Below are 23,703 nucleotides of genomic sequence, written 5' to 3'. Positions count from 1 at the left end.
GACAACATCAAAACTAACCATAGTAAAATCAAATTTCAAATTCAAACTATTCAATTTGTCTATAAAGTCGAGATTAATATTTTTTATAATTGTATTAGAAATGTTTCCTACCAATGTGTAAGAATTTTTAATAAGCCATTTAGATAAGTTATACGTGAAACTGAGCTCGCTTAACTAATGATTGGTCTAATAGGTTATTGATTTTGTGCGTCTTGGACTAAACCGTAGAGATATGGTAGGAGGGGCAATTGAGTGGTAAACTGTTTAATTAAATGGTCAGAGTCCTTTAAAATGGATTTAATTTGCGTGCTAAAATGAGAGTTAACTGTCTGTGAAGGATCTGACCTCGGTTTCGTGTTTCACTCTCATTCAATAATGCCATTATTTTATTTGCATAGTCACTTATTCATTATTACCACTGCATTAGACTTATCTGCCTTTTGTTACTTGCAATGTTTCGTCTTTTTTAAGGTTTTTATGTGCCTGGAGAAATCGTACGGGTACATTTGGGGAAGAAGGCTTAACCATAGCACCATACACAATACCTTTACAAATATTGATGTCATCAGGACATAAATTGTGACTAGGTTTTCCAAATAACAAAATGATTTTGAAATGTTGACTCGGCTCAGGTCACTGTAAGAAACACCAAAACTTAATCCATAGAGTTATGACTCTTTTAACTGTAGCAAACCCTCACAAAGTTTATGGTTATGTATCAAAGATAGTAAATTTTGTTTCACTGGGAATTTTTTGTACAAAAGTTTGGTATGGCGTGGTAATCCTCATTCTGTCCTAGCAATATTTACATGGAATTTGGAGACAAAATTTTACCAAGAATTTTGCCCTGAAAAGTTATATGGTTTAGGTATGGATGACATTTTTTGTATCTGGCCAGTTCACGAAAAAATCTCCAGGAATTGCTCTGTTAAGCTAAATAATTTAGTCCTGTCTATAAAATTTTACTGTAGAGGAAGAAAGACATTGTATTGAATTTTCTTGATGTAACTGTCCATAGACATGATAGAAATTTCACCTTTTCAGTCTTTTCGAAAAATCAACTAACATTGCCTCTTTTGTTCATTATTATTCCAATCACCATCAAAATGTTAAATACTCTGTCTTTTTCTGGAATGTTCTTAAGGGCTTTACGTGTTTGTAGCCCGCAGTTCATTGATGCTGAGATCAAAACTATTTATGATATTGCTTTGAAACTTAAATACCCAAAGACCTTTGTAGATGTAGCATGGAAAAGAGCTAGGAAAACATTTTATTTAACTAATAACAAACTTGAATTCAGCAAGCATAATATTCTCAAATTACCGTATGATGAAAGGTTTTTACAAATTCCTAGGATTTTAAAACTTTTCAACATAAATGTTGTTTTCAGTAATTTTAATGTTAAGAGTTTAGTGATAAAAAATTCTCCTAAATATGTTTCTGGCTGCATCTATGAAATTCCTTGTAAAAAATGTGATAAAATATAATATGGACAAACTGGAAAATCACTTTCACAACGAATCAAACAACAACAATATTCTGTGAGAACTGGCCAAATATTGAATGCAGTATTCGTTATTCGTACATATGAGAAATTTAGATCATCCTATTAACTGGAGTAAAGCAAGACCTTTAGTCCCGTGCAATGACACAGTTAAAAGGAATATCATCGAATCTTGTTTTATTAAGTCAAATAATGAAAGTGTTCTGAATTTAAGTCTTGGTTTGTTTAAACTTGATGCCTTCATAATTAAAAAAGTTGTTGATAAATATATGCAAAATTAATATTCATTTTTATACATGTTTCTGCAATATGAATGGGTAAGATTCCATTTGCCTTATGGTTAGGTATATATTTGGATTAGTTTGTGACTGCGTGATCCCGCGTGATCCCGGATTTGCCATGGATTAACCTTTTGATTTTTACCCCCTGGCAATTAACCATCTGGTATTCAAGGTTATACATGCTTTTGGATTTTGTAAGCCTAAACTTTAGTATTTCTTTTTGTTTGGTCTTGGGTTCAGTTTGTGACAGCTCGATCCCGGATTATCCTGGATTCTCTTTCTGTTTATTACCCTTTGACAACTGACCATCTGGTATTCTTGTTCTTTTTGTTTACTTTGTAACCTTCTTTATATCTGTCTCATTCGTGCCCCGACGATGCGTTAATAAACGTGAAAGTGCTTGGTACTGAACCACTTAGGAAGCAAAAGAAGGCAGAGCAGGAGTGAGAGAGGAGTTAACCTAGGCTACCAGGTAGGCTAATGGAGGAGGAGAAGCAACACTGGAAGACAAAAGGAAAAGACTAAGTAGGCTTATGGTGTGCCCTAATGAATTGTCAATGTAATCTATTGGCCTTAGAATCTTACAATACTTCACAAAATATCCATCCTCTCATCAGATCACTCACTATCTTCACATCAAGAAAACCATACTTGTGCCTCAACAGCTAGGCTAACACATAGGCTATATGGCTGCCATCCACAACCGAGAGTTCCCACACTCTTTCCTATACAGTCTAATGCTTTCACGTCTGCTTGTTGTAGATGACAAAATGCAGAGAGAGAAAACAAGAACAATACCGTAAAGGAGAAAGTCAGCCAAAAATCATAAAAATTATTAATAACACCGATTCACACTGTTTGCATAAGGGACACGGCATGAAGAATTCTAACAAGAAATGTAAACATTCCAGTGCCACCTGGTGGGGAACAGGTGATTACAGTCAGTCCAAGCGGGTTAGCCAAGCATTATTTTTTTTTTGTTGAATGCCGATCGCACCTAATGGCGCAGATACAAGCTAACTTTAACAGTAGGTAAGATTCATTCCAAATAAATTCAAATAGTATGCAATGTCAGCTAACCACTAACCTGTGATGTCAGCCAGCCTTTGAAGAAGACTAGAGGCATAACCAAGATGGGTATCCTCCTTGTAGCAGGAGAAATACACAGGTGAGAAAACAACTCGTGAATGCTGTCATCTACTGAATCATATCCCAATCACATCTCTCAGCATTAACCATGAGCCAAAAAAAACTGAGAGAGAGAGCCAAATTTATATATGCACAGTTTTTTAAATACTTACAAGACCAATGACATGGTTCTGATGATGGCTATCTTCTGGTACTGTGACAATAAATCCTCGGATGCAAGTTATATCATTCATTGCCTTCAAATCCTTTCTCAAAATCCTTACAGTCTTGATTTCAGTCCATTTTGTATTTTTTGTAAGCTGTAAAAGGGGACATGAAAAGTTATGTTTATATACATGCAATATGCTGAAACAATGAATTACCATCATTACTGTAATATTATGACAACTGTATTACTATATTTTAATTATCATCAAATAGTTAATCTGACAGATGGTAAAAAATCTCAACTCAAAGGTGTAAACTAAAGGATTTTTTCGTTTATTCTATACAACCAGTATAATTTAGCATGTACAATAAACTTTTTTGGAAAATAGCTCCCAATATCTGTAAAAGCATTTCTTTAGTTGCTGAAAACTTCTCTATTGATGACATACTCTTCATAATTTCTACTGCAGATAATACTGCTGCTGACACCTCTGCTGTGAAAGCAGCTTTGTTGGGAGTAAGAACTGGTCTACTTATCACAACATTACAACAAATAAGCCCCATACGGAGTTCATGGGTGTCTGTAATAAATTAAGTATGTGGATCTTTGTGTCTTATGGGTCAAGGTGCCTGTTTCTTATGGTGTTGAGTAAACATATTGTTTAAATAAATATGAACAAATACTATAATTATTACAAATATTGTTTAAATAAATATGAAGAAATACATATGAATGAATACATTAAGTTTTTACAAGACCCAAATTGGAGGTGAGTTTTAGTATAGGAGGAACTTTATACAGTATAACAGTTCATAAGTCTCTAAATGAGGACAATAATGAACATTTATTTAGGTATATGTCAATTTCATCTAAATCATTGCTTGTATTTTTATTTGTACTTGTCACTGCTACCAGATCACTGTCAGAGAGATAGAGGTATTTCACCATTACTAACTTTTAGGGATTTGGAAGGACCAGAAAACCCCACTACAGATTCTAATACTTTCATTATGGGAAGAATCTGTGGTTTTTAATGCAAGTTTAATGCTAAGCTGTATATACTTTTACCACCTGTTGATCTGTCAGCAGTCTAAGTTGTATTAGATAGCTTTTACAAGATTTAAAGCCTTTAATTTTTGGCTTTCAAGTATGCTGAATATGGTTACCATTTCAAATGTATATAAGAGGTTAGTCTCAGAATTCTGTAGTTAGGCTAAAGGTAACAAATTTTTTCTCATTGTGAGTTCATTATTAGAAGTATTACACTTTTTTATCCTAATACAACATACCTAATTTTGGGTTTCCAAAAGGAAACTTGATGCCTACTTTTTAAGTCTATGTATCAACTATGATTATGATTGTTATGCATATGTTGAATGTGATGGTTTTGAGCCAGTATAAAATATAGTAAAGCCAATCCTATAAAAAAGGGATTTTGACATAGGAAAAATCTATTTCTGGGGGAAGACCTGTGTCACCCGGTGAAATTGGTTCCATCAAGCACATTTCTAGGTATAAGTATTGCTATATATACCAGAGAAAAAAGCTATCTAGAATGCTGAGGTTACTACCCTCAGTTCGCTCATCTATTAATTAAAAATAGATGTCGGTATACACAAAGGGTGAGTGTTGCCACTGCCACAGGCCTCTGCCCTGTAGAGATCTCCAATCCCAAAATCCCGGAAAGTGAGGGGCCGTCGCATACCCAACGCCCATCGCCCGCCAACCAACACCTCAGCCGCCATCTTAGCCTCATTCCAGGTTAGCACCCTCTCCCCAAGCTTGGTATGTCAATCAGGGGGGGAAAGGAGAATAGGGGTGGGTCACCAGGTGACACAGGTCTTCCCCCAGAAATTGATTTTTCCTATGTCAAAATCCCTTTTCTGGGTTCGACCTGTGTCACCCAGTGAAATAGTAACAGAGAATCATACAAGCTTGGTGAAACCCCTTAACAACTACTGTGATGGAGATAAATAAAACTATCAGTAAATACTGAGTTTAATTATCCAAGTAGCAAAATAGGACATGATTAATAATACAGGATAAGACATGGTCAATAACATGGGGCATGTATACACAAAATACTGGTTAATACCAAGACACTTAAATGCTAACAAAAGAGAATAATGGTAATATACAACATGGTCAGGAGTCAGGCTGTGAAGCGTGCCTGACCTAAGAATAGACGGCAAGGTAAGTAAACGAGGCAGGTAGGCGAGAGAGGAAAGGGACTGGATAACTAAGATTGCATATGTTAATCTAGGGCAGAAGGGACAATACTTCCTGCAGCCACTGTGGAAAATTTTAGGGCCTCTTAGAGATTTAAGATAGTGGCGTTTGAATACTGATGGTGATTTCCAACCCGTATATTTTTTAAGATCTTCAAAGTTCATATTATGAAAATAATTAGTGGAGGTGGCCACTGCTCGGATATCATGAACCTTAGGTACTGAGTCCGGGTTAGCTTGTTTAATAAAATACAGTATTTGTTGTCTGATGGCCTTTAAGGAAAGGGTTCCTCCCTTTTCCCTGACAAAAAGAGGACCAGACTTTATATTAGAAGTTCTATGTAAATAAGCCTTTAAAGTAGTGACTGGACATAAGGATGGATCCTGTGGAAGGGGGATAACCTTCCAAGGGGACCACCTATCTTGTGGATCTTCATTCTTAGCTAAAAATTTGAGATCCGGGGATAGCAGAACTTCTCCTGACGGGAGGAAATCAACATGGTTTGGTTCTCTAGAGAGAGCGGACAGTTCAGAAATTCTGGCACCTGAAGCTAGGCTAATTAACAATAACGTTTTCCTTAACAGACTCAAATATGGACACTGTTCATTATCAGTGTCCGACGCTAATTTCAGTACGTCATTTAAGAACCAGGAAACCATGTGTGGACAGGTTGCTGGTCTCAACCGAGCGCATGCTCTAGGGATTGATGAAAAATATGAGTCTGTTAAATCAATATTGAAACCATGTAAATATATCTTTTTTAAAGCCGACTTTGCTGTAGTAATAGTACTAGAGGCCAGTCCTTTTTCAAATAATGACCTGAAGAAGGTGATTGCAAGATTCGTGGTCATCACTTTAGCTTCAGATTCTTTCAGGAATAATGCTAACTTTTTAACTGCTGAATCATACTGTCTGAGAGTAGAGTCCCTTTTATCCGATTCTAAGAACAATGTATTAACAGGATCAATATTAGCATCTCTCTGAGCAGCGAATTTCATGAAGCCCATAAAGCCAGGGCATTTAGAATTCTTGAGGAAGCTGACACAGTCCGAGTTTGTACTATTTGAGTCAACTTTGGCCTGGGTATTTGAATACACCGGAGTTTCAACTCTAGAAGAAGAGGAAACCAACTGCTCTTCAGCCAGTTGGGTGCCACCAGGGCCACTTGACCTTTGAATGACCTGAGCTTGTGCAAAACTTTCATCAACAGGTTTATTGGTGGAAACAGATAGATTTTCTGCCACACGTTCCAATCTATTGACATCGCATCTGTGGAGTGAGCAAGAGGGTCCAGATTGGGAGCAACGTAACATGGAAGTTTGTGGTTGCTCTCTGTGGCAAACAGATCTACTTGGAGACCTGGTACCTGACGTCGAATCCACTCGAATGATGTTTTGTCCAGAGACCATTCCGACTCCAGCGGAGTTGTCCTGGACAGAGAATCCGCAATGACATTCCGGGCACCTGCCAATTGGGTGGCTGATAAATGCCAACGGTGCTTTCTTGCCAAGGAGAAAATTGCTATCATCACTTGATTGATCCGGCTGGACTTGGAGCCCCCCCTGTTTATACAATGCACTACTACTGCGCTGATATGGATCTGCCTGGATGGACATAGTTTTTACAGAGTTAGAAATACTGCCATTGCTTCGAGAATGTTGCTATGGAACTGGCGGAACATAGTGGACCACGTTCCTTGAACTTTTTTGTGTTGGGAATATCCTCCCCACCCGCTCAGAGAAGCGTCCGTGTGGATCACCAATGATGGAGGAGGAAACTGGAGAGGTACTGACCTTGATAGACACTTGACTGTCGACCACGGCCGAAGTCTTTTCCTCAACACTAGCGGAATTAGGGACACCTTGTCTCTGAGTCTGTTGTTGGCTCGTCTCCGCCACACTCTGTTTATGTCTTTCAGTTTGGCTTTCAGAAGCAGGTCTGTAACAAATGCGAACTGAAGAGAACCTAGGACTCTTTCCTGTTTTTGAGGAACTGCCTGGTGGCTTTGGCTATTTCCCTCCTTTTGGCTGGCGGAAGAGACAGTTTGTGTGAGTCCAGATCCCACTGGATTCCTAGCCACTGAAATCGAGCCTCCTGAACTAGGCGGGATTTCTCCTGTTTATTTGAAAGCCTAGGGATTCCAGGAAGTTGATCACTATGGCTGTTGCTCTCCGACATTCCTCAGCGTTGGATGCCCAAATTATCCAATCGTCCACGTGATCAACTAACATGATCCCCTGGGACCGTAACTGCTGAACTACTGTTTCTGCCAGTTTGGTGAAGATTCTGGGCGCTATGTTGAGCCCGAATGGCATGACTCTGAATGAGTAAGCTTGTTTTCCCAGTCTGAATCCTAGGTAAGGAGAGAAGTTTCTTGCAACCGGGACGTGATAATAGGCGTCTGAAAGATCTATAGAGGTGGTGACGGCTCCACGGGGAAGTAGGGTCCGCACCTGCGAGATTGTAAGCATGCGAAATTTGTCGCATTGAATGTAAAGATTGAGACGAGACAAGTCTAAGATTACTCTTTGCTGACTGGAGCCTTTCTTCGGAACACTGAACAGTCTGCCTTGAAATTTCAGGTGTCTCACTTTCTTTATAGCCCTCTTTTGAAGCAGGTCCTTTACAAAGTCCAGGAGGGCTTTGGATGGGGACTGATGGAATCTGACTAGCGGAGGAGGACCTCTGCTCCAGCTCCATCCCAGACCTTTGGAGACTATGCTGTGGGCCCACGGACTGACGGTCCATCGGTCCCGAAAAAGATACAACCTCCCGCCTACCTGAGGAGACTCATTGGACGGGAGAGGGCTTACCTCCTCTACTACCCCGGCCTCCTCTCCCCGAGAGAACGTGACGCAGCCCTACCTCTGAAGGAGGCTCTGGCTCTGCTTCCCCTTGCGTTCCTGTTAAAGCCACGAAACACCCCCTGGCTTTCAAACGAGGCGTTGAAAGCCGGAGATGTCACAAAGGTTGGGGAAGCAAGGGTATGCTGAGCAGGGTGCATCAGCACAAACTGTTGTTGAGGCTGGTCCTTTGAAGTTGAAGGCTGACCGACCTGGGAGACCGGTACAGCCTGCAGCATGGTCTGGGTGTGAGGTCTTTTGTACCTCCTGAACCTTTTCCCTGATTTAGCTTGAGGACCGGCGGACTCGGTGGCCTTCCTTTTGAAGGGAAGACCCCAGCGGGAGCGGAGGTTTTGATTTGCCCTGGTTGCTTCCGCCAGGACATTGTTCACTTCACTTTCAGGGAAGATATTGGTGCCCCAAATAGAGCTCTTCATGAGCCTATTGGGTTCATGCCTTATGGTGGCGTCCGCAAAGATGTGCTTTACGGCAATTCATCCTCGCCACAATAAAGTCGTGCAGGTCCGCCTGGAATCCCGCCACGGGATTTGGTTAGGACCTGGAAGAGAGGTTCTTCATTGTAAGTCACCGCTGTTGCCTCTGTCAGACACAAGGAATGCATGGAGCGACTCAATCTGCACCTGGCCTCGAATTCAGCTTTTAGAAGAGCCTCCGAATCTTGGGAAGCTGTTCACTGAACAGGGATGAAGCGCACTCGGGTCGAGTTTGCCCACCGTGAACGTGGCTGGAGCTCCCAACCAAACAATTCAACCTACGGGAAGACGAGAAAGTGGGATCTGTCTCCCGGAGTTGAGGCAGCGGTTTACCCTCGATGCCTGCCTGACAAGTTAGCTGAGCTACCTTAGACATACAGGGGGTAGGGATAGCATCACCCAACGAGAACATAGTGAAGGTCCCTTTGAAGGGGGTAAGTTTAGTGTTCTCCGCCTCCCACTCCGTGAGAGTGCGCGCCAAGGCGGATTGGGCTTGGTCCCTAGGAAAAATAACTGTCTCCTTCGGGACCTTGTCTGATCTGATCCAAGCTTCTTCCGTGAGTCTGGCGTAGCCTGGGTAGGGAGGCACCAGGTCGGGTGGGAAGAACTCCAGTTCTTCCAACCTGCGTGTACCCAAACCTTCAATGGTAAGAGTATCTTCATGCCGAGGGGCATGAAGAGCCAGATGCCAAGGGTTTCCCTTATCAAAGGGAGGAAGACTGGAGGCATCCGGAACAGCGTACGTTTGTGCCGCCACTCCGGAGCGCATAAACCCAGAGAGCAAGTTCTCCTGGTTCTGCATCCTCTCAGCTAAAGACTTCCAAGAATCATCTGAAGTCTTCCAGTTCGAAGCGAGCTGAGAGGAAAGGTCATTCATCCTGGCTTCAACCTTCTCGTCAAGCTTCTGCAAGAGAAACTCTGCAAAAGCCTCAGGGTCAAAGTTAGGTTGAGGGGGACTCGCCTTAACCGCCCTGGATCTCGACCCCTTGGCAGGGGGAGTAGCCTTACTAGTTGAAGCCACCGGACTAAGAGCCCATGACGACTTCTAGGGAGCTACAGGACTAGACCTGTGAAGCCTAGAGGACTTGGATAAGCCCTTCGTTTTCAAGGTTTTCACCTTGGGGACAGCAGACCTCGATCTGTCCTCAAGGTAAGCAGATTTCTGGAAACCTTGAAATGAAGAAGAAGAGGAAGAAGGAGAATTGAAAAGGGAACTCGCTCCCCCTGCCCCACTTTCCTCCCTACCTTCTACCTGGTCCGGCTCGACGTTCATAGGTTCCAGATTTATATTGATGGCCGCCACCTCTTCCGCCACCTCTCCGCATATGTTGTCGTCTTGGGAGGGCTGCATCTCCTCCCGGATCTGCTCTATCAAGGGGGCAGCTACTTCCGCCGGAACTGCGGCTGAGATCCGGGCGCCGGGGTAGAGGAGATTGCAAATCCCCTCTGAAAGGATGTAGGGCTTCCCCGACGGGACGTTCCTCCCAAACCCGCCGACCCAGACCTTCAGGGTTGACAGCGAAGAGTCGCAGGAACTACGGTCAGACTGAAAGAAAAGAAAAGCTTACTAAAACGATCTCTAACCGCCATATCCATCAATATAAGCCATGAAGTCAAAGTGAGACTAAAAGGTTAGCGGCTTGAAGCTTACCAACTCATCCAACACCTGCTCGTACAGAGCGTAGCACACCTCACAGCCGTCTGGGTGCCAGACGATCAGGTCCCCGACGCGAACCGCACAGCCGGCGTGGGAGCGGCACACCACATGGCCGCAGGGCTGCTGGAGGACCGCCGTACACCCAGGCTCCTGACAGCGTACCATCTGTAAGTGGATAGATGATACATGAGTATGCTAGTTAAGGCTCGCCGGAGTAGGGCCGACGGAGATAAGATACCTTAACCTAATATGGGTGATGGAGCATGCTTGCAGTCAATCAGGAACCCGCCGGAGAGACTCCGACTAAATAAAGATAATATACAATACATGAATAATGATAAGTTAAGGACCGCCGGAGCCAGTCCGGCGGTAACAGTACACCTTAACCTAGGATCATGCATCATAACAATTATAATATGATTACAGTATAATTAAATAAACACCGCCGGAATCCAGCAGTGGTATGGTAAAGAAAGCTACAGAATGGTCAACTAAATCTGTAAACAGCAGTACTTTGCTGGTTATGATACTCCGCTCTGGTTGACTCGGAAATCCCGCTACTTCATACCTATGGTAGCGGCGGAGGAGGCGGAGAGGAGACCTCAAAACTGGCTCAACTCTCAATGCCTGTGGCGGGGAACATGCCAACCAACCGAAAACCATACCCACCGGAGTGGTAACATGTACAAAAACAACGGGAGACCTGACAAACCCGGCGGAGAATTAACCTAGCGGAAGCCAAGATAGTGTCCCTGGACTTGTGTTCAGTGCTCTAGCTAACACTGAAGAAAGCGAACAAACGAAACACTAGCAGAATGGCGGAAACCGAAAGGCGGAGGCCAGATAGGTGGGTAACACTATCTGGACGCTGGCTGAATCTCCCCACGGGGTGCCGGTCATAAGTGATCGACGTCCCTCACGCGGGGAGAAGTCAAGGTCACACGCCAAAAGCTAAGGAACAGGGAGGAAATAACAAAATGGAGGGGCCGAGAAGCAGTGGCCAGGTGGGTGGGAAACACCCCTTGGACACCTATAGAAACTCCCCACGGGGTGCCGGTCGTGGAGACCAACGTCCCTCGCGCAGGGAGAAACTAGGGACACCTGCCAAATGTTAAAGAATGGGTAAGGAAGGGCTAGGCTAACGACATGAAAAAGAACGTGCAACCTTCGACTCCAGACCGCCCCCCAATGTCAAAAAATTTTTTACTTGGGAGAAGGTTAACAGAGGTATGGAAGGGGGAGAGGGGGGGAGAGAAATTCCACGCAAGGTCTGGCCACACCCTCCAACGCCGACAGCCTGGTCAGGTGGGGGGCTAAGTAATGAGGAGACCCTCACCATTCTAACCGACCTCTCAAAAACCAACTGGTCTGGTCAGGTAGGCTAAAACAGGGGAGGGGGGGTCTCCGAAGCCTAATAAAAACCCTCCAAAAACATGACGGCATGGACAGGTGGGCCAAGAGAACAAGGAACTCCCTCAACCATCCAACACCTCCCTCCAAGCCTCAAAACGACCTGGTCGGGGGAGCTAGGAAGCATGAGGGTCATGATAGGCGCCTAACCTAAGTAACCTAGCCCTCCGATTGCAGACGAGAGGGCTAGGCCAGAATACCCATCAAAGAAACTACCTGACTCAAAGTACTAAGAAAAGTTAACCAAATGATGTGTGAAATATAGATATATATAAAAATAAATGCACAGAAATTTATAATATATAAAAGACTCGTGCTGTAGAGAGGGCCTAACAACCCGTGACATGTTGAACGCGGGTGATACGAAAATGGCCGACCCTAACGCTGAATCCAAAACATTTTAAATCCAAAAATATACATGTCATCCATCACCGTACATATCAGGAAAGATCATGAGCAAAACAGTACCATCTTGGAGAATGTATTCCTTCGCCGCGAGAGGAAGGTACCCAGGGAAAAGGAATATTTATGATCAGAAAGGCAGGAGGGGGAAGCCTCCAACACTAGCCTAGATCCGTTATGATACGGGCACAACATCCCCCGCCAGCGAAAGGACAATTCGCCAAAAAGAACTTCCTGAAGGGGCAGAAATATCTAACAATACCTAAAATAAATAACAGTGTAAAACACTAGCAGAATCTCACTGCTAAGGCCACATGAAGACTAAGGGTCAACATGGCCGAGGCGAAGCGATCGCAGATGACCGCACCGTGTTATTTAACCCCGTAATTATTGAATTATAGGTCAAATAAGAAGCCTCTACTGTATAAGAAAAAACCCCAAAAGAAGATGGTACTTAACTTGGACGAAGAAGATTCCTGCACGGAAGACATGATGAACAAGTAAAATTGGCAAAAATGCAGCACAAGGGAAAGATACAGTGACGTATACCAGCGTGCTAAGATGGCGGCTGAGGTGTTGGTTGGCCGGGCGATGGGCGTTGGGTATGCGACGGCCCCTCACTTTCCGGGATTTTGGGATTGGAGATCTCTACAGGGCAGAGGCCTGTGGCAGTGGCAACACTCACCCTTTGTGTATACCGACATCTATTTTTAATTATTAGATGAGCGAACTGAGGGTAGTAACCTCAGCATTCTAGATAGCTTTTTTCTCTGGTATATATAGCAATACTTATACCTAGAAATGTGCTTGATGGAACCAATTTCACCAGGTGACACAGGTCGAACCCAGAAAGCATATTTTTACATCACTTAGTAACTGTTATTATTTGCTAATAAAGTCAATAAAATGCTTAAAACCTTCCCTGTGGAGCCCCAATCTGTAATTTATGGGAGTTAGAATATATCTTATTTGTGTATTTCCAGTCTGGAGGAAGTTTTTTATAAATACAGGCAGTGCCATACATGCCGTTTTCATGTGACATTTTAAAAAATGATTACTATCTCCAAGTATTACATACTTTTTTAATACCAAAGAATGTGGCAACCATTATTTCTATACAAGGTTTTCTGGGTAGAGTTGGGAAGAGTATACATGGATATGAAGAGGTTCATGGACGTCATGGATTTGGAGTACGAAATGAAGATGCACAGTATATACTAAAAATGGCAGTTTCAAATCTGCTTGTATGAACACCTGGTTTGTGAAGGCAGATTGTCATTTAGTGGAATATGAGTGGTGGAATACAAAGCCAGATAGGTTACCTTATAGTTAAGAGGGAAGACAGAAGCAGTGTAGCAAACAGTAAGGTAATTCTTGGTGAGGTATGTGTGAAACAACTTAGGCTGCTAGTGAAGGATAAAAGATAAAATGCAGAAAACCCAAAATGAGGCTGGAGAGATCAAGAATTAAATTTTAAATCTTAAAGGAAAATATTGCAAATAATATAATAGGTATGTATTATTTATTTATTATTAAAACAGTTTAACCAGACCAATGAGCTGACTATCAGCTCTCATATGGCTGGTCCGAAGGATTTGGATGAAATGACAGGTCTATGCTAGAAGCCTAGTACTGGGACCAAATAGGTCATTTGGTATGGTGATGAATGAATGAAAATGAAATTAAAACTGCACAAAGGCACACACTCTCATACTGGAACACACACACACAATAAATACATTTATACTCATGTTTCCATATCTACTCACTAAAAAGGTATGTTAAAATTTAAAATAAATTTATTAAAATTTTAAAATTTAGTTGTTTTAAAATTCATTAGACCTATTAGGGTTTTCGTATTTCTATTACTTACTTTTTATACTTTATCACAGCTCCTCATGTACATTAAAATTGGTATTTCTGAAAATGTAGGAGATTCTGACAAAATTTTCTTCATTGATCCATTTCCAAAATTTTATAATCTCTGCAGGTTATATTGTGGACATTCACACAATACTGTTATCAACACTTTGCAATCTGGGCATTTGGGAGGAGGGCCACATGGACTGTTCATTAAGTGTCCATGTGTCAAATGAGTATGGCCTATTCAAAGATGCATAAGAATTACTTGTGTGTGTTTCTCTCTCTCTGATATGATGAGCTACATTTTCCAACACTGGATTTTACCTGTTTTAATTGATTATTTTCAGGTTCTTCATTCCATATATTTTGCCATTTACTTACAATGATTGTTTTTATATATCTTATATAGTAACTAATAGGGATGTCTACATTTGCTCTTGTTATGTGGACTGCTTCTTTACCTACTTTATCAGCTTCATTTCCTTTAATCCCTCCAAGGGCAGGGATCCAACATATTTCAATATTTTTTCCATTATTATACAATTTATGGAGTGAAAACTTAATTTGTGGTATAATATTATTTTTTTATTATAGCTTTGAATGGCTTCTATAGCGCTTCTGGAGTCAGTATAAATCACAAAATTATTACATGAGGCTTCTTTAATTATTTTTATGGCTGATTCTACTGTACATAACTCAGCAGTAAATACTGAGGCATTATCTGGTAAAGAGAACTGATAAGATCTGTCTGTAGGTGCTGCAACATATCCCACTCCATATTGTGACTTAGATCCATCAGTGTACATTGCGTAATGTTGACCACCTTTTGGTGTTCTGGGGTATATAAATAACTTTTTGATAAATATTTTAAGTGTGCACAAATTCTCATTTTATTCATTATCCAAGGAGGAGGTAATTTTACTATTAAAGGTAACTGTATATTTATATTTAGCGACTCAAACAATCCTCTGTCTCTAATTGGGAAAGGAGGTGGATGATTGTTTATAAACATGTCTCTTAACCCAATAACTTTTTGGTTGGAGGATCATTTGTCTGAATTCTCAGAGCACTCTTCATTGTTACAAACTCTCTATGGAAAGAGAAAGAGGTAGTTCATCACATTCAACTTGTAAAGACGTTGGTGATGATCAAAAAGCTCCTAAACCTATTGTAAGGCCTTCATTATGAACTGAGTCTAACGTTTTCAGCGTTGCATCTAATGCTGAGCCATATATTTTGCTTCCATAATCAATGATAAACAGCACTGGTTCTTTATACAGTACAGTAAGGGTATGTCTATTGGCTCCCCAAGTAGTGTTCGGTAGTGTTTTAATTAAGTTTAATGCTCTTTTATATTTTGATTTCATGTATGTTGTGTGGGCTTTCCAGTTCAAGTATCAAATATTAATCCCAAAAATTTTGCTGTTTGGCCAATTGGTATGGAATGATTTCTGATTTTCAAATTTATTTATTTCACCTTTTTTCCACTTTTTATTTTTATAAAACATTACTGCTTGAGTCTTCTGTATAGAAAATTTAAAGCCTACAAATGAGCCCCATTCATCTGTTTTTGTTATAATTTTATTAATGATTCACTCTGCATGTTTTATGCAAGATGCTGAATAATATATAGCAAAATCATCCATATACAAGTTACTTTTAATTCCAATAGGTAGATTATTACCGATATCATTTATTGCTAAAGTAAACAGTGCCACTAAGGATGCTTCCTTGTGGAACACCATTTTCAAGTGGAAAATTTACTTGACAATACATCATCAATTCTCACTTGACAAGTGCAATTTGTCAGAAAGTTTCGCATAAACCTAGGTAAATGTCCACGGATGCTGTTTTTATGTAACGTTTTTAATATTGCATATCTCCATGTAGTATCATATGCCTTTTCAATGTCAAAAAAGCCGGCTATAGTAATTTGTTTCATTCAAATCCTCTTTGTATGTGATCTTCCAAGTTAGACAGAGAATCCAGTGTAGATCTGTTACATTGTGACCCAAATTGAGTGGTAGTCAAAATTTTATTTTCTCAAATGTGCCATGTTAGTCAAGCATTTACCATTTTCTTTGGTAATTTGCATAAACAACTTGTTAAAGAAATTGGTCTGTAATTGTTTACATTACTGGTATCTCTTCCAGGTTTGGGGATAGGAATAATTATAGCTTTATGCCACGCCATTCATCAGGAAATAAATTTCGAAGCCATAAGTGGTTATAAAACTCTAACGAGTATGTCTTTGTCAAAGGTGCTAAATGGCAGATCATTTCAAAACAAATATTGTCATCTCCAGGGGCAGGGGCAGATTTATTGCTGTTCAACAGAGCAAATTCCAACTCCTCCATATTAAATTTTCTATTATATATCTTCTATTGTTTCAAAATTTATTGTTATTAATTCTATACTATTTTTCTTTGTGCGGAAACACTCGTCTAAATTTTTGTCAATGCTTACTTTTGCTAAATTTTCTCCTGTTACATTACTTATTTCTTTAGGATCAAATATTCTTTTCCCATCTTTTATTATGGCATGTCTAGGTGGTTTAACATGGGTACTATTTATTTTAGTGAATTTTTCCCATATTTTTTGTATGGGAGTATTACTTGAGAGATCTGATACATATTTCCTCCATGACATGATTCTTCCATGAATTACTTCTCTTCTAAATTTTGCAGATATATTGTTATAAAGAGGTTTTTATGTAGCAATTTCTAATAATAATATAGTTATTTTTTGTAAAGTTCCTTCTAATATCAGCAATGTTTTGTTTATTTTAACTTTTAATTCAAATGATCTCATCGTCTTCCCATTTCATATTTTATTTTTATTAATTCTGTTAGTTTTTCAGACCACCATAGGACTTTGTGTTTTGTTGGATGAGATTTTGATTTTGGTATTGTTTTATCAGCAGCATTTTTAATGAAACCAACAAGAAATTTATTAGTTTCATTATGGTCTTTTAAATATTCAAATGGTGGGATACTCCTAATATGGAATTCATATTGCTCCCAATCTGCTTCATAAATGTTATATTGAGGGACATGTTTGGCAGGATTATTTTGTAATACTGAAATTAATATTGGAAAATGATCACTTGTATACAAGTTATCAACTGCATTCCAATCCAGTCTGTCTACTATGCTTGTTGTACAGAGTTAAGTCAATTGAGGAAAATGTTCCATGTGTTTTAGAAAAATATGTGCTGATTTTGTTATCATTTATACAATACATATCATATGAATCTATTAATACTTCTATTTTTACTTCCTGCTCTATCTGAGTCTGTACAATTATAGTCCCACATCGGGTTGTGAGCATTAAAATCACCTACTATTAATGTAGGTTCCTTGGCATTATTAAGTAATTCTTTAAGTTTGTCAAAGTCATAATTTTTATTAGGTTGGTTGTATAAATTATAAATTACATTATCGTTTTTATTCGTATTCTAATACTCGATATTTGCAGAACAGTAAAGTTTACACGTACTTTGTCATAACATACTTTGTTATGCACATATAGAGCAGTACCTAAATTTCCTTCTTTCTCTCTAAGTTAAAAGTTAAGTATATCTTAGTTTAACCAGACCACTGAGCTGATTAACAGCTCTCCTAGGGCTGGCCCGAAGGATTAGATTAATTTTACGTGTCTAAGAACCAATTGGTTACCTAGCAACGGGACCTACAGCTTATTGTGGAATCCGAACCACATTATAGCAAGAAATTAATTTGTATCACCAGAAACAAATTCCTCTTGTTCTTCAGATGTAGATGCTAAGGTATATTTACCTACTGCTGATATTGTCTTCTCGACATGTTGTAAACATAATATCAGTGGTTCGTATTCTTTTAGTAATCTTTGTATTTCTCCTAGGTGTAATCTGGTCTGCAGACCATTTACGTTCCATTGTACAGTATAATAAAGTTATTGAAAATATTATGTTATATAGCAGTCGAGTTTTACTTTCTTTTTTTGTATTATCAACTTGGATTTTTCTAATACTTTACTCACAACATTCATTTGTTTTTCTTTAAAATATATTAAGTGCTCAATGCACATGCAACCTTTTTCATGGGTACTCAGATCCGTGGTCTCTTTTTTTCTGTATTTCATAAAATTTCTTATAATGTTTGTTAAACCATCTTTTGTTTGTTATTACTGCATAATTCAATGAAACAACCATTACATCACCATGTATTATCATGTATATTTCTTTTTTCATTTGTTTTTGTACCAATTTACTGGAGATGGAGTAATCTCTTCTCCCTTGACAAAATCATTGTTATCTATGGCGTGGTTCTCTTTCACTTCTTCAGTTTTGGATATCTGCCTTCATAGTTTTACTATTATTTTACAAGATAAAGGTATATTCTAAGCTTGCTTTTGTTTTAGTTCTTTCTTCATAACCTTTATCTTTGGTTTGACCGATGTTTCTCTAATAATAGTTGGTTTCTTTGTTTGGGTGGTGTTCCCTCCAAAGGCCTTTTTTTAACTTTAATTTCCAGTCCATCATGACCCGCGTTACTTCCGTAGTAGCATCCTCCTGCGTTCCTATTTGCATTAATATTTCAAATGAATTGGAAAATATTATCCATCCCATTTGCACCCGTTTCTTTATTCTGTACCATTTTAGTTTTTATTTCTAAAGCATTAATTTCTTCTTGAGATTTACTTTTCTTTGCTCCGTTATTTCTATTTGTATGTATTTTTGTTTCATTATTAGTGCTATTTATTGAAGACTATGTACATTTCTTAGACGGATCTTGAATTCCTCTCACTTTCAATTTAATTTAGCTTCTTTTACAGACATTCCAGTTCTTTCTTGTAATATTTTTAACTCTATGTTGTATATATAGTAAATATAGTAAACCCTCCGTATTCGCGTTTTCATGATTTGCGGACTCACTCATTCGCGGGTTTCTCTGTGGAACATATCTAGCCATTATTCGCAGAAAATTCACCCATCGCGGTGTTTTTCACTGAGAAATATTCACTAATAACTGTATTTTCATATAATTTCATATAATTTTCATGAATAAATGCACTTTTTGTGATAAAACTATTAAAATACTCAGGTATAAGCATTTTTACAGGGTTTTGCTTGTGTTTAAACTATTTAAAGTAAATTGTATTTTTCCTAACTATACAAACCCGAGGTCCTTTACACTAGGATTACTTTCAGGCATAAGCTGGAAACCGCCGTTGAACTTCAATCAAGGTGGTTAGGCAGTTGACTACTGTCCGGGAGTACTGCCTGCCCGGATGTAAACATTCCAATTTGCCTTTCGGCCCAGGTATCAGATTGAGGGGTGGCATGAGGTGGGCATAAAGTGTAAAGGACCTCGGGTTTGTATAGTTAGGAAAAATACAATCTACTTTAAAATTATTTGTTCTGACACAATATACAAACCCAGGGTCCTTTACATTAGGAGACTTACTGATTGGAGGGAGGAATCTGATTAAGTCTCTATGAGCTGACTGGAGTTCACCACCTTGTCTTCCCTTCCTGATCGTGAGAGCGAGGAAGGGAAAAAACTGCCTCTGACAAAAGATCGGGTTGTAAGAAACACAGGATCAGTTGTCAGACTTCTGGGTCCCTTTGCATGAAAGAGGAAAACATCAGTTCATGCAAAGTAGGCTAGGAAGAACTTGATGTCGGATGACATAAAGGCAAATACAAGCATTGGGTCTCTCTTATAGTCATGGTCTCCTTCCTCCCCTTGCAAGAGGATGGGGTGGGGTTGCTTCTATCAACCTGAATGGAAAAACAGAACGGGAGCTCCCGTTGGGTGCTTACCTGCATCGACCGCCAGATCCAGCTTGTAACAGCACGTCCGCTCCCTGCCCGTGGGAAGAGAGCCAGGATAGGGAGAAAGAAGAGAGGCCAGTCACTCCACATTCATTCTCCCAATCACAACTGTACAACTTAGGCGAGATGCAACCTGTCCTGTTAGAGGAGCCAGGTAAACTACACAACTTGTTGAGCAGCCACCACAGGACTCAAGGAAAAAGTGTCCAAGGACTTGTGTGCAACATCCCGGAGGTAGAAGGAGGTGAAAGTAGTCTGCTGGGACCACACCCCCGCCTTCAGCACCTGTGACACCGAGGGACGGACCAATGCTGCGGACCTCATGAGCTCTCAGACGAAGCGTACCAGTGTCGTCTTCTCCTGCAGCAGAGTACACTCTCCTTATCGTCTCACAAAACCAGAAAGAGATGGTGTTCTTGGACACTTCTTTCTTGGTCGAGCCAGTACTAACGAAGAGTCGTCAATACTCAGGCCGGAGGTGTCGAGTCCTCTTCAGATAACGCTGCAGCACTCTAACAGGGCACAGTAGCATCTCATCTGGTTCATTACCTAGTTCATTACCTACAAAGTCCTCTAGGGAGGGGATCGTGAAGGACTCAAACCGTGCATCAGGGACCGAAGGATTCTGAGTCTTCGCTACGAAATCCGGGACGAAATTGAGCGTAACTGATCCCCATCCCCTCGAGTGTTTAACATCAAAGGAAAGTCCGTGAAGCTTGCCAACTCTCTTCGCCGATGCCAGGGCTAGCAGGAAGGCAGTCTTGAGGGTCAGATCCCTGTCTGACGACTCTCGTAAAGGCTCATACGGTGCATGAGTCAGGCTCCTTAGGACGAGAGTCACATCCCACGCAGGGGGCCTGAGATCCCTGGGTGGGCAAGACCTTTCGAAGCTTCTCATTAGTAGAGATATCTCGAAAGAGGAGGAGATGTCTACTCCTTTCAGCCGTAAGACTAGGGCGAGTGCGGCGCGGTAGCCTTTCACGGCTGAAACAGAGAGAAGCTTCTCTCGGCGAAGGAAGACGAGGAAGTCCACAACCTGCTGAACAGTAGCTCCGACCGGAGAGATACCCCTTCGACGACACCAACCACAGAAGACGGACCATTTTCCCTGGTATACTGCTGCGGAGGATCGTCTGAGGTATCCTGCCATCTCTGTTGCTGCGCAACGCGAAAAGCCTCTTGCTCGCAAGAGATGGTGGATAACCTCCAGCCGTGAAGACACAAGGAATGCACTGCCAGGTGGAACAGCTCTACGTGAGGCTGACGCAGCAGGTTGGGCCAGGGGGGAATCTCTCTCGGCACCTCGGAGAGGAGAGCTAGCAGGTCCAGATACCAAACAGCCTGGGGCCATTTGGGTGCCACCAGAATCATTCTGAGATTCAGGGTGATCATCACTCGGCTGATCACTTAGCGAATCAGACAGAACGGGGGAAAGGCGTATACGTTGAGGTTGTCCCACGGGTGCTGGAACGCGTCCTCCGAGCGGCCCAAGGGTCTGGCACAACAGAACAGAAGACCTGGAGCTTTCTGTTGTGCCGGGTGGCAAACAGATCGATGGCTGGACACCCCCACAGGTCGAACAGGCTTTCCGCTATCTCCTGGTGGAGGGACCATTTGGTCCCTACCACCTGGTTCTGGCGGCTGAGCTTGTCTGCCACGACTTCCTCTTGCCTGGAATGCACCTGGCTGACAGCTCTACCGAGTGAGTCATGGCCCACTCGTGCACCTGCATCGTCAACTGATGAAGCTGGCAGGATACCCTGCTTGTTGACGTATGCCACTACCGTGGTATTGTCGCTCATCAGTACCACGGAGTGTCCCATCACTCGATCCCAGAACTCTTGGAGGGCCAGGAAGGCTGCCTTGAGTTCCAGGATGTTGATGTGAAGGCGCTTGTCGTCTCGGTGCCACACTCCCAAAGTCAGCAACTCCTCCAGGTGTGCGCCCCATCCCTTGGTCGATGCATCTGAGAACAGAAGCCTGTCTGGAAGGGGAGTATGCAGGGATACTCCTATCAAGAGAAGCCTGTCCGGAGGGGAAGTATGCAGGGATACTCCTATCAAGAGCTTCCTGTCGTCTGACCACCAGCGAAGGTCCTCCCTCACCTCCTCGGAAGGAGGGATGAAGAAGGACTGGGGGTCTTGGGAATGGGACCAATACTCCTTTAGTCTCCACTGAAGAGACCGCAGGTGAAGACACCCATGAGGTACTAGCTTCTCCAAAGACGACAGGTGACCGATGATGACTTGCCATTGCCGGGCTGGCTGCTCCTGTCGTGATAGGAACAGTTGTGCTGCCTGCCTGAACTTGCTGATACGAGAGTCCGAGGGAAAGACTTTCACTGCTACCGTGTCTATCAGCATGCCCAGGTACTTTATCCTCTGCTTGGGGGTGATATCTGACTTCTCGAGATTTACCATGATCCCTAGATCCCGGCAAACTCGAGGAGCCGATCCCTGTCCTGTAGCAACTGCAAGCGAGAGCCCGCCAGGACTAGCCAGTCGTCAAGATACCTCAGTAGACGTATCCCGTGCGAGTGGGCCCAAGCTGACACGAGAGAAGACTCGTGAACACCTGGGAGCGGTCGAGAGCCCAAAACAAAGTGCCCTGAACTGGAAGACCGTCTCCCCGAGGACAAAGCGGAGGTACTTGCGAGAGGACGGATGAATGGGTATTTGGAAATACGCATACTTCAGGTCCACTGTAAGCATGAAGTTGTTCTCCCTGATGGAGGCCAGCACGGATAGCGCTGTTTCCATCGTGAACCGAGTCTGGCGAACGAAACGGTTCAGGGGAGAGAGGTCTATGACCGGTCTCCATCCCCCTGAGGCTTTCTCTACGAGAAAGACACGGCTGTAAAAGCCTGGAGACTGGTCCGACACGGCTTCTACAGCACCCTTGCTCAGCGTGGCTTGCACTTCTTGCTGTAGTGCGGTGTCCTTCAAAGATCCTGGTACATAAGTTTGGAGATGGACCGGAGAGTAGGTGAGGGGAGGCCAAGACTCTAAGGGCAGTAGATATCCCTCCTGAAGGACATCCACTATCCAGGTCTCGGCTCCGTGTCGCTGCCATGTTGCCCAATGGCTCGACAGACACCCCAACCCCCCCACCTTCGGCAACTGTTGGGGTGGAACGCCGCCCCTAGTGTTTCCCCTTCTTCTTCTTCCCTTTGCCCCCTTTACCGGCTTGGAAAGTGGGCTGAAAAGGGTGGGAGGGACCCCCCCTTCTCGAGGAAGAAGAAGGCTGGGTGTTTCCCCGGGACCCCTTCGAAGACTGGGACTTCTTAGGGGCCGAGGAAGTGCCAGCCTGGCCCGAAGACCTGGAGGTCTTGGCCACTGCCTGGTGGACAAGCCGGTCGCTGTCATCGGCCTGGCGTTTGTCTACCGCGGCATCCACCAACTCTCTGGGGAAGAGAGAGGAGGAACCCAGCAACGGGCCATTCCTAAGGGCGATTGCTGACTCGGGACCTACAGACCTGGAGAAGCAAGAGAGAACGGCATCTCTCGGCTTCAGAACCAGGTTTGCCCACAGGTTCGCAGTCTGGTGGGCGAGATAGGAAATAGCTCTACCCCCGGACTGGCACCGTCTCCCAAAGGCTGAGTCCTCCCCAGGTATGATGGCGCCCAAGGAAGCAGCTACCTTCGATACTGTGAAGGACCACAGATCGAGGCAGGAGACTGCTTGGAAGGCCACCATGGCGGTGGCTTCCAGGGTTGCAGCTTCTTGCTGGGAGAGGGAGATACTCTCTGCACTAAGCTGCTGCAACGTCAGACCCGGATCCAGACGAGTCAGGTCCGGGTCAGCCTGCTTAGTCAGCAACGCCCCTACAGCTGGTGTAAAAGCGCTTCTGGTGAAGCAGGGGGGTGGAGAAGAAGCTTATCTGAGCAGCCTGAACCAAGTGAGCT

At 42.4% G+C, this 23,703-nt stretch overlaps 1 protein-coding gene across 2 annotated transcripts in view; it reads right to left on the bottom strand.

The window, feature by feature from the left end:
- Positions 1 to 3,056: 3,056 nt before the first annotated feature.
- LOC136856108 (uncharacterized) overlaps positions 3,057 to 23,703 on the bottom strand; it is a 140,928-nt gene continuing 120,281 nt past the window's right edge. Inside the window, exon 4 of one of the 2 annotated variants that reach the window (XM_067133767.1) lies at positions 3,057 to 3,233. In XM_067133767.1, coding sequence (XP_066989868.1) covers positions 3,075 to 3,233 — 159 coding nt within the window. In that variant the 3' untranslated portion in view covers positions 3,057 to 3,074. The remainder of the gene's footprint in view (positions 3,234 to 23,703) is intronic. The other variant, XM_067133760.1, reaches the window with a different exon arrangement.

This window comes from Macrobrachium rosenbergii, chromosome 3 (genome assembly GCF_040412425.1).
Source record: "Macrobrachium rosenbergii isolate ZJJX-2024 chromosome 3, ASM4041242v1, whole genome shotgun sequence".
NCBI classification, from domain to species: Eukaryota; Metazoa; Arthropoda; class Malacostraca; order Decapoda; family Palaemonidae; genus Macrobrachium; species Macrobrachium rosenbergii.
Note: the sequence above shows the minus strand (reverse complement) of the source record. Positions and strands in the feature narration are given on the sequence as shown.